This window comes from Odontesthes bonariensis, chromosome 22, assembly GCF_027942865.1.
Source record: "Odontesthes bonariensis isolate fOdoBon6 chromosome 22, fOdoBon6.hap1, whole genome shotgun sequence".
NCBI classification, from domain to species: Eukaryota; Metazoa; Chordata; class Actinopteri; order Atheriniformes; family Atherinopsidae; genus Odontesthes; species Odontesthes bonariensis.
In genome coordinates this window covers 15,773,045-15,785,466 of record NC_134527.1, presented here as the reverse complement: position 1 = coordinate 15,785,466, position 12,422 = coordinate 15,773,045, and the positions used below count along the sequence as shown (strand labels likewise).

Here is a 12,422-nt window from a genome sequence, read left to right as displayed (position 1 = left end):
GACTTTCCCGTAAGCTGACATGAAAAACTTTTCACAGCTTGTGAAGTACTGTTTTGTGAGACACCAGGGTGCTTAGTGAGATATTACTGTAATACTGCTATGTATGTGTCCATAAAGGAAAAAGAAATCAGTCTCCTTACTGTTCTATAATGTAATGTGTAGGGGTTTCTGCCAGTAAAAAGTCACATTTAATCTAGCCCTGGGCTTGCTGCTGGGGAAACAGCTCCCACAGGACCAAGCAGAGGTGAAGCTCACAAAACCAAAGTTAAATGGCACAATTATTGATAAGGAAACTGCTACTAAACTAAATATGAGTTTTTTTATGTGCACATTGTTTTCCCCCTACCTTTAATGTTTCATCGACGGGTTAAAACAGTATCAATAAACGTTGGCAAAGAAGTAAGATTCTTTTTCTTTCTTACATCATCTCATCCTTTCTTTGTTTGTGTGTTTCTTTTCTCCAATTTCATCCCTCTACCAGGTGAGGTTCTGAGCTTGATGGATGATCTGTTCTCTGGTTTGGGCTCATCTTGTGTTGTCGCTGGGAAAAGGAATGGAGACCATCCTCATTCTGTGCTGTATTCAGTGGTTTTCAAGTGCCTGGAACCTGACAGTCTCTACAAGTAAGTCTGCACAACACATTAAGCAACAATGCTGTCCATTACTGCCCCCAATAAGGCAGATGGCAAAATAAATAGTAGTGTTTCATCGCCTTTGAATTAAAAATTGCATTAGCATTTTTGAGATACTGTTTCATATTGTTTTTAGATTGATTCATTAAATGTGTAAAATTGCAGTGAAAACATTTACCTTACGATTAATTATTATATATCAGATAACAGTGTACATGGTTGTGCTTTATTCAGCCAGTCAATCAATCAAATGACTGACCGACTGACGTCGACTCCAAATCTAGATCTATATAGCCATGCAAAAGTATTTACCCCTTAACCTGTTCCTAGCCATCCTTTGAATGAATTGGACGAGCTACTCAAAATTGGTGAAGCAAAATTACATTTTTATTTTATTTTTATTTTTTTTAAACTTAAAAGTAGTTCATGCATATATATTCATCCCAAGGGCAATATTTTGTAGAGTTCTCTTTTGCAACAGCTGCAAGTGACTGTGGTACATCTAACCACTAAGCGTTATGCCCATTCCAAAAGGCAGAACTGCCTCAACTCCTTTAAGCTGGAGTGCTGGGCTAAAGCCATGTTTAAGTCATACCACAGAGTATTTTGATAAAGTTAGTCTTGGCTTTGACAATGTCTTGGAATACCAAGACATGTAACTGTGTCCCCGTAAACGACTTGAGTGTTGCTTTTCCAGCATGCTTACAGCCTTATTTACCGATTTTCTTCAATTCTTTCATGAGCTGTTCTTAAGAAAACCTTACGTCTGATCCATGAATGTGTTCCTAGACCGCAAAAATGATTTGCATATTTGCTCTTAAATTGATGAATGCCAGTCTCTTTGTAAATTTGAAAGGATGTGCCAGCTGTCCCTAATTTGCATAGGTAAATGCCCGAAATTGCCCATTAAAGAGCTCGAAGGGCTCATTTAAAATCGATTGTAGGGGGGGAATGTGTGTGCATCTGATTAGATAAAACAAAAACAAATCATAATTATATATTTTTTTAAAAACCTCTGTTGTAGAAAATTTTAACTGTTAAAGGATATGTACCACTGTGTCATGTGTCACCAGCTGCTACTCGTTCAAAGCACATGCCCATGGAGCTGTTCTGTAATAAGAGGGAATTGTGTGCTCCTCCTGGGAAGTGGGAGACCATATACAGTAGGTGGCTCTGGGATTCGCAAATAAGTTGGACATTTATGGAGTAATATTGATTGCAGCTGAGGTATGGGAATGGATCTGGTGAGGGGGCTTACGCATGTCTGTGCAGTCTATTGCACCAATTGTGTTAGGAAATAGAATTGAATCCCCTCTTGCCTACGACTTGTTCTTCAGCTGTATATGGAAACTTTATGTATTGTGTGGCCAGTCTATTTATTGCATCCATGACTTGCACTCCATGATGGGGGGGCTGTGACATGCCCATCCTGTCTCAAAGCTCCCGCTTAAATGTTCCAGTGCCCAAAAAGCCCAAGGTGGAGAGAACCTGTGCCTGTGGTGGAACACGGTTGGACCGTTGTGTTTGGCTCCTCAGTGCTGGCTCCAAATGATTGCAAAGGTCCATGAGAATGGCTCTTGGCAGTCTCAAGCGTTCAAATAAGTACTCATCACTCTCTGCAAATAAATCTGCATGGTCGTGAAAGATTAGTTCCTTTTGTAGGGCATGATCAGCATTATCTTGCAGCAACAGTAAATCTGTTCTGTGAGCTGGTCTGGGATGAAGAAAGGCAGCATTTGGCGCATAAAAAAGGTACAACCTCTAATTGATGGCACGCTTTCCAACTAGCTTAATGTTAATTAAAGTCGTGGTGTACTTCATTTATTTTGAAGTAACAACATGCTTTATAAATTACCACAAGTTAATTAAAAAAAAAATCTGACAAAAATGTTATCGTAATTTTATTTAGGGTATTTTAATGAACTGCCCATCAGAAAACAACACAAACGCTTATTTTGTTAACACATCAGCGCTCGAATGTGCCTAAGAGTACTCCTGAGTGTTTGTAGGATTAGAAAATATTGATGAATGCCACAATCTTCTTAAAAATTTTCGGTACTTCTTGTTCACAAACATTCCCCCATATGTTTGGAGTCTTCAGTACCTTTTGGTGAACTCCAAACATGTTTTCTTGTTTTCTTCTTCAAGCAATTACCACTTTTCCTCAGAAAACCTCTTTGTGGGGTCTAAAAAAAAAGTGTTTCTAAGAACAGTAACTCCAATTTCCGCTTTGGAGCTCAGGGTTAACTTTGGCCTCTATGTTACCTCTCTGATTAATTCTCATTTTGATTGGTCTGTGAGTTTTGGTGGTCAGTGTGGAGTCATACTCATTCATTTTCCTAATAGTGGATTTGAGGTGCTCTGAGGGACATAGAGATTTAGATTTTCTAAATATGTACTTCTCCTGGAAGTGTTTGGAGAGCTCCTTGGTCTCCATAGTGCTGTTTTCTTAGAAATAATGCCCAATCTGGGGACTTTCACATCAGGTGAATATGCACTAAGCTAAAGTGACTGTGACACTTCCCGTAGGCTGACTTCAGTAAACTAATAATGTGACCTCTGATGGTAATTGGCAGCATCAGATGATGATTTTATCTTCAAAACAAAGGGAATGAATACATACCTGCATGCTGCTTTTCAGTGTGACATTTTTTTAGAATTTAAAAACTTACAATGTATATATAGATATATCTATTAATATCTATATCTCTCTATTTATTTATTTATATATATATATATATATATATATATATATATATGGCACCTTGTATTTCATGTTCCCATGTTGTGTAAGTCCATGCAGACAAACATAATAATCCTTCGAAATTTTGTGTCCCTCTTGCCCACACTTTTCTGACATTCTGTTTTGGTCTCAGAATGTAACTCAATTGACTTTCTGGCATTCAGTATTTTCCATTACCATAAAAAGACCATTCGTTAAACATTATGTTGTGGTCATGTTTGCCACTTACCCAAACAACAAAAGGCAAGTATCAACAATACGACATCCTTCTCTGCGCGTCTACACTTCCTACTGCAAAAGTTATTTTGTTTCAGAGCAGTGCGCTTTGGTACCTTGTCCTGATCGGCAGCTGGGTTGAGTTAAACGGGAAAGTGTACTTAGTCTCAACATGGTGGATGCTTCCGTTCTTTTATGTTCTCTTTGGTCACAGGTTTTAGTGAATACGGAAAGATCCTCATTAAGAAAGAACATTTCTTAAACTCAAACACCAAATAAACCACAGGATGTAATGTCCTCATTACATGCTGCGATAAGTTGTTACAGTGCTATTACAGTGGTCTTAACTCTTAGAGTAGTAAGTCAAACTGTAACGGTGTGTTACCAGTTGTTTTGCTCTTTCTAATCATGGATTTACTCATAAATGGGATGAGCTGAAAAACATCACATTCAGAGTACGGCAAAAGTTGATCGGTCAACTCTTATACCTTTAATAGATCGCAGCTTTGTCAATACAAATGTTTTGGTTGCAAAAGGGTCGTTTTGATTGACATGCCCATTTGTGAAGTCATTGTTTGTTTGTGAAGAAAATGAATAGTTTCAGGCTTCTTAAAAGCTGAAAAGCAACCTGTTACAAATGTATGTTTTACTCTCCTGGCAAATGTAAAGTGTATGTACAAAAACTTAATTTCCAGTGAAAAGTTGAGATTTTTTTCCAAAACTGAGACAAAACTTAAAATTAGATTTTTGTTTCATTTGAACCTCTGTCAAGCAAACACTGGTTTAAAAAAAAAAAAAAAAAAAAAAAGGACATTATCTCTGCAATGACCAGCTCTCTTTACAAAATAATAAACAAAATTGCTTTTTTTTTTTTTGATTTCATTTTATCGTTTTATCGTTTCTTTTAAATTGTTTTTTTTTCGATTGCAGACTGTTGCATTTAATTTAATGTTTGGCAGATGTCCCATAGATAAACATTTAAGTTCTATCCATCCATTTTCCACACCTAATCCCACTCTGCGGAGTTGAAAAAAATATGATTCTTTTGTGGCCATGAGAATGGTTACTGATGTGCACAATAACTGCTTTCAGCATTCTATTTCACGCCATTCACTCTCATGGATGAAGACAACATTTACAGTGGCCTAAGAGCTCAATGCAGTGCAGCTTGAGAAAAGCACAAGGAAGCTAATAAACAAACTACAAGCAATTAAAGGATATATCTTCACCACTCCACGAAGCAAATAAACTCCAGATAGAGTAGATACTGCAGAAATCCTGAGTGGCATTAGAAAAGGGATGCGCATGGCTGGGGCAAGCTTGTTTTTACCATTTTCAACTTGGGATGTTATTGGAGTTGGCTGTCCATCAGTAAGGTTGAAGATGGCTATAATTAGCTAATATGCAAGTCTTTTGTTTGTCTGTTAGGAGCACTATACGGTATGATGCACTCCAAATGAATGACAAGAAAAACCTACAACCTCAAAAAAGTCCATAGAGCTGACTCAGCATGTCTCTAGCCCACTGTCTACAACAGCTGAATGCAACAGCATGGCAGTTTTTGTATTCAATCAGAGTAAAATATTAGCGTAATGGTATTTAGGTGGACAGTTCAGACTTTGGTTTGGGCTTTGATCTGCATTTACTGTCAGCACTGTTTGTCCTTTCCACATCATGAATTAAAGTTGGAAGACCAAGAATAATGGAGGAGGCAGGCAGGACCCAGATGTTGTTGTGGCTGTCAGTGAACACATTAAGCACACTATCTGCCCTGCCTTGTTATTCATTGTCTTGTTATATGATGACCTTGGTTTGTTTTGGGAACAATTCTAATGCTTGTCCAAAAGAAGCTGTGGGAAAGAAGACAGATTAATTTTTCCTTAATCTACAGGAGACGGGGAATAAAATGTAAAAAAAAAAATAATAATAATGATAAATAATAAAGGTAGAATCACACATCACACCCAAAGATTTATTAATTTGACATTGTAATTGGATTAAAAATGTCAGGCTAGTGATGCAGTTTCCATTGCATACCCATAGAATTATGAAAGTAACAAAAGGTCTGTATTCACAATGCAGAAAAAAAGTTACATTTCTCCATTTTATTACATCGGTAATGAAAGTAGGAAAATCACACTCTATACAGTTTTACCATTTCTTTATTTGTGTTAGTGAAGCAGGGGGAAGCTGTGTTTTAAAGTATGTATAATTTTACATGATTAGCCGAGGTTTTAATGCAAATTGTGTTGTAATGGGTATGTGATTTATTGAAATGGGCTGGTAATGCATGGTAATACTAACAATGTGTTTGAAATTAATCTACCACACCAACACAGCTTTATTGTAATGAAATATGTGCCGTTTTCTAACGTTACCATAAGGGTATGACAGCAACTGAATAAATAGCACCTAGAAAAGGGCAGAGTTCTACTTATTTGGAGAGATTTCCTGTTCTATAACTGTTAAGAAAGATAATGAAATAAGAAGAAGTGACTAATCAATTCTGTCATAATTGACAGCATGAACCATAACATATGTACGATCCAGTCACAATATAATTAGTTTGAAATAAAAAAAAAGTAGGGTTTCCTTGAAAAATGTGACAGTGGCTTCAAAGCTCAAGGGGGAACAGTGATACAAGTCAGGCTTCCACTAGTGAAAAGCTGCAACAAGGACCTCATCTCCAACTTTGTAGCACTGCTATCTGTGTTTAGACATACTCCACAGTGTTGTTGTTCTCTGATAAGAGCGCAACTTACGTCGGAATTACGTCTAAAAAGACATCTGTTTGCAGCCAACGCTACTTGTTTTAATCAAGAGCCCGATAAGACCTCTACTGGTATTCCCTCTACATTTGATCATTACATCAGGCTGCTATTGCGTTAATGTTCCCTGCAAACTAAAATGTTCTATAAAGTTCAAACATAATATCAAAAGCTGAAATTTGAGGAAATAAGCTGCGGTGAAAATTATAGTAGATATAATCTGAAATTTTTCTAAGCTATAACCTGTTTTTACAACAAAAATCAAATGTTTAAAGGAGCACATGGTAAACAATACTTATTTTTGGTGGAGAGAGTAATGCTGGTTGATGTATGATTATACTTGTTGGGCCATCAGAATTCAGTAGTTCATGGAGTAATGTCAATATTACTGTTGTTTTCATGATAAAATCCAAGCAGATGGAATAAATCAAAATCAAGAGGACAACACTATGGCATCCAGACGAAATTACATTTTGTTTGTAAAGCTATTAGTATGTTTTGTTGGACCACAGGCTAAACCTCCTCTGCTTACTTCCAGAACCTAACACAGCTTTAGGATGTTGTGCTGCTCAATAGCGCTGTTTCCTTTGTCATGTATAATAACTGGAATGATGTAGTTTTGACCATTTTTTGCTTTCAGTTCAGCCTCCCTTATCAGTGCATATTTTTGTTGAAGAGGATCATTCATAAACAAGCAGTAGAACGAGATACTCAGTTCTGTTTGCAGAAACGGTTTAATATAAGAACTCTCTTATGAGAGCTTTCTTGTGAATTTAATTCAAACGGTTATTCTCTGATCCAAATGAAAAAACATCTGGATGCTTATCAATACACTATTGTATGAGTTCTATGCTAAATGTATGCTTTTGACATACAGCTCTGGACAAAAAAAAGGGACCACTGCATTCTTGATAGTTTTTATGATCTTACCATTTAAAGGTATGTGTTTTAGTAATATGAACATTTATTTTTATATTCTATATACTACTGTCATTTTGAGCATTTACTGTATTTGCAGTCAAAATGACAAAAAAAAGATGCAGTGTTTTCAGACCTCAACTAACACAAAGAAAAGTCCGTATTCATCTTGAAACAACACAGTACTAATGTTGTAACTTATGAAGAGTTCAGAAATCAATATTTTGTCAAATAACCCTGATTTTCAATCACAGCTCTCATGTGTCTTGGCGTGCTCTCCACCAGTCTTTCACATCGCTGTCGAGTGACTTAATGTCACTCTTGGCGCAAAAATTCAAGCAGCTCAGCTATGTGTGACCGTGGCTTGTGACCATCCATCTTTCTTTTGATCACTTTCCATAGATTTTCAATGGTGGGTCAGGTCTGGGGATTGGGCTAGCCATGACAGGGTCTTGATCTGGTGGTCCTCCATCCACACCTTGTTTGACCTAGCTATGCGGTATGGAGCTTTGCCCTGCTGGAAAACCAGTCCTCGGAGTTGGGGAACATTGTCAGAGCAGAAGGAAGCAAGTTTTCTCACAGGATAACCTTGTATGTGGCTTCATGGTTCATGCGTCCTTCACAAAGACAAATCAGATCACCACTGTTACTCCACCAAATTTCACACTGGGTGCGAGACACTGTGGCTTGTAGGCCTCTCCAGGTCTCCATCTAACCATTAGACGACCAGGTGTTGGGCAAAGCTGAAATTTGGACTCATCAAAGAAGATGGCCTTGGTTCAATCCTTATGGTCTTTTGCAAACCTCACCCTGGCTCTTGTTTGCTTCACAATGATCAAGGGCTTTATTCTAGCTTTACACAACTTTAGCCCTGCTCTTAGGAGCCTGTTCTTTTCCTCACTCAAAACTTTTCTTTTCAACTCTTTTGGCACAGTCAATCGTTATTATTTGTTTTAACCAATTACTATTGCAAGAGGATAGTGATGACCACAGTAGTGTTTTTTTTGCTTGTGATGGACTAAAGTATCTAAAGTGTACCCTGCCTCTGCTTTGTGGCTGCTGGGATGAGCTCCAGCCCCTCTGCAACCCTGAATTTGGTAAAGCAAGTAAAGAAAATGGATGGATTGATGTATTCCATGCTCCTTCCTGTTTTCACAATCCTCATGCCATTGCTCTCTGACTCACGTGACATGGCTTGATCTTTCTCAGTCCCAGCTGCCCTGCATCGTCCTGCTTTCTCCTCAGCTGCTTCTAATTGCTCCAGACCATTTAAGACACTGTCTCCAGACACCTAGTCAGTCAGACAAGACAGTTTGTCTGAATTCCTTTGCCATCCGCTCCATGTTTTTATTAGCCTGAATTCCTGTTTCAACCTCATTTAATTTTCTTGTGTTATGTTTTTTCCTCTTTGTTGGTGTGCCAGCAGTACCTGTGGGGATTTATCCATCTTCAGCTACTAAATCAAAATCTTAAAAAACAGCCGGTGCCAGTGATCTCAAGTCAGAAGCAGGTCAGCCTTCACCTGCAGTGTACAAGCGGACTGTTGTCCTCAGTCTCAATCAGGATATATGAATGCACATTTGTGGACATAAAAGCAAAACCTTTCCTTTTCCATCAGAATAACACAACAAGTCGTCAAGTAAAGTGAAGTAAATTGAAAAAAGTATTAGATTTTATTTTTGGAAAAAAAAAGTCCTTTTCCTCCTTTATCTGGTCTTAAGACAAAGTTTCGCTGCTCGGAAAAAGGTTTCTCCAGCATTTTTGTTTCCTTCCTTCTCTTTGTTTCTGACATCAGTTTCGCCATTCTGCAACCAGTCAAACTTTTTGTACCGATTGTTGATTTTTTTTTTTTTTTTTTTTTTTGTGGTTTTTACATTCAACAAGGTATCCAAAAAAAGACCCTCGGTAGCCCGACAGGACCACAAATGGAGTTGCTACTTTTACTATATTAATATTTCATTTTCGAATGATCTGAATGTCCTAAAGCATTTTATGAATTTCAAAGAAACGTTTTTGGTTTGACATCCCCATACTGGATGTAAAAGAGGAGGGTCACTGTGACAGCGTGAAATATCATTAAAAAAAAACTGCTGAAACTATGGTCCTCCCAGTTTCCAGAAATATCTGGTATTTCAAAGTTACTTATTTTTAATGGGGCATGCTCATTTTTACTTTTGTCTGCCAAATCTTGCTGTGAGCAAGTGAGCCCATTCAGAGCTGAGCTTCTTTTTGTAATTTACAATAAAAGGCATGGCAGTTTTATTTTGAGCTGTTACGCCAGCGTATTGCCGCTTAGAGCGGAGGATTTTAAAGTTATGAGATACTGTAAGCTGACACAAATTCTTCAGGCAAGGAGAAACAACTCTGTGGCCTTGATTGATTTGTGGACAGGCTCAACTGATGTCTGTCCATATGCTGATGGAATGGAAAAGGCATCCCTTACTGTCCTGGCTTCTCTTGGCATGCCAAAAATACTGCTCTAATTGATCCCCCCTCACTATCACTTTCCCTCATTCCCTCGGCCTCTGAGTTGTCTTGTCATCTCTTGTTCAGCCATCTCTCCACTGTCTCATTACATTAAAGGACAATGGTTACTTTAATGGCAACATTGTTCATATACACAAACATTAATCTGCCATTTGTCTTCGTCATTGTTTGCTGAGCTTTTAAAACTGTGGCACATGGACAAAAACCATGCTGCTTCCAAAGGAGCCAAATTGGCTTGGAATACACACTGACTTAGAGACAAGGAATACACAGGGTTGAGCTACAGTATGTCTAAGCATTGTAGATAGGAAAAATAAAGAGACAAAAGAAAGTGTATCTGTCTCTGTGTGGGTGGGTGGCCATAGTGGTTGCCAGCTCTGTTTCTTGATGATTTGACATTCTCGTGGCAGGCCAGACTGTGGCTGCATCCTTTGTTCTCCCAGGCGATCTTTATCATCACTGAGTCTGTGCAAAGCTCAGATATTCATTTCATTGAGCCCATTTTTACTGCTATCATATCAGTACATACATTAAATTCACAACAATAACAAGGACACCTGACCATGGTTATAGGGCTATATTCCGAAGTTTTAATGTTTCTCATATATTTTCTCTCACATTTATGTCCGTTCTCGGACAGGTTGTGTTTCTGAGAGGCTTAATTTCCTGACTCAAATGGTCAATTGATCATACATAAAAGTCCTGTTATTGCTATCGAGGATGTATGTAGGGAAACAAAACTATGGATTGCATTAGATAATAAAAAAATATCAGTACAAAGCAGACAAGCTCAGACCCTTCGTCCCAACAGAACTCAAACAGCCTTGATAAAACTTCTGCCCTGTCATCTTCCTGCTTCTCTTCTCTTTCACCTCATTTTATCCATCTGCACGTCATGTGGCCACATAATTTAAACAGTGTGACTGTTACATGCCAACATTGTTTTGCATGGCAGAGGAGCCGCGAGGCCTGTGCGTCTCTTGTGAGGTTCTTGGGGAATACCACATCCACTCTGCTGAATAACAAGACTAGACAAACTATGTGAGCAATGTCCAAACAGGTCATGTTACAAGCAAAACAGTCATTTGACAGTGCTGGAACAGATTACAAAACACATTAAATCCAAAATGTTTGTAGGAAGAAAAGCAGCTTTTGTACAAACAATAATACCTTAATTTCTTTATTTTTTTGTTGTGTATTTCAAAAGTTTATAGCACTGGAATGCCATATGAGTGGTAAGTTTTGTGTCACTGTGCTTTGTGGTTTCCTTTTTGTCATTCTGTTGTTTTTACAGCGGTAACTTTGTGGAAATACCGCTGAAAGCTTACAGTTTTTCTTAAGCAGTCATAAATATTTCTCAATACTTAATTCACTTTTTTAAAAACTGCCCCTGCAGTAGGAAAAATAGAAAAAGGATTCTTTTACCCCCCCCCCCCTCCCCTCCTCCTCCTTTTTTTTTTTCACCAGAAAATCTTCACCAGGTGAACATCTTATGTGCATTATTTAGTACATATAATATTATGTGACGTGGGCAAACACATTCACTCACTGCAAATAGATGCTATACATTGAATAGATATAGACATACCTTCTAATATACATTAACTCACACTAATATGTATATATATATATAGTTTTAATACAGGTTACACAAAACTTGCACAAAACACAGCTCATGCACAACTATATAGAAATGGACTATTTAACGAACAATAATGAAAATCTCCTGTATGGGTTCAGTATGGGCGCGTAAGAAAAAGCTTTCCTGGCTCAGCCTTACTGTAAAAAAGATGGTTTACCAGCTTGTTAAAGCTCACTGACCTGCTATGGCTTTAACTTTGAGTGTTGAAATGACAAAGCATCATTGAACAAAAAATCTTTTGTGTAGTAGTTGACCAGTATAGGTTATTCAATGGGTAGCCGAGGGTTGATATTAGCTTTCTGTTTTAGACCTGATAAAACACAATAAAATCATAATAATGAAAGGCAAAAATTTGACAAATTCGAGTTTAGATACAAAACACAATTCGAGTCCAATTTACTTTTTAAAGCATCAATTCACAACAAAAGGTACATTTAAGTCCAATTCAAGTAAATACAATCAAACTCAATCCAATACATTATCATACAACTTATCCAATTCAGTATTATCCAGTTCAATCCAGTTTGATTACGAATTAGTCTGATTCCTGATCCTTTTGTTTATATGAAACCAATGAAAACCGTCGAAGGAAACCCACACATCACATTGAGTTTTCAGTTTGATTCAGTCCCCCACCCTGAGCATGCATGGGGAAGTGGGCAGTGGAGAAGAAGGATCCCTTTTAACAATAAGAGACCTCCAGCAGAACCAGACTAAGGAAGAGCGATCATGTGTCTCAAGCAGTCAGGGGATGAGAGGACAAGACAGACTCACAAACAAACTCAAAAACTATAGGAAACCCACATGCACGTATATATATATATATATATATATATATATATATATATATATATATATATATATATATATCATGTATATATATATATATATCATGTATATACATCTTGTGTGGGGTGGGTGGGGTACAAACACAGCAGAAAATATTGTGCAATGTCAAGCAAAAAAAGCTAGGAAAAACCAAAGTTTGGAAAGCACTCTTTTATTGATCTATTTTT

The 12,422-nt window shown here is 37.5% G+C and overlaps 1 protein-coding gene across 2 annotated transcripts in view; it reads left to right on the top strand.

Moving 5' to 3' along the window:
• The window catches only part of astn2 (astrotactin 2), a 285,626-nt gene that overhangs the window by 266,786 nt on the left and 6,418 nt on the right, over positions 1-12,422 (top strand). For both annotated transcript variants that reach the window (XM_075456540.1, XM_075456539.1), the window contains exon 20: positions 482-623. In XM_075456540.1, coding sequence (XP_075312655.1) covers positions 482-623 — 142 coding nt within the window. The remainder of the gene's footprint in view (positions 1-481; positions 624-12,422) is intronic.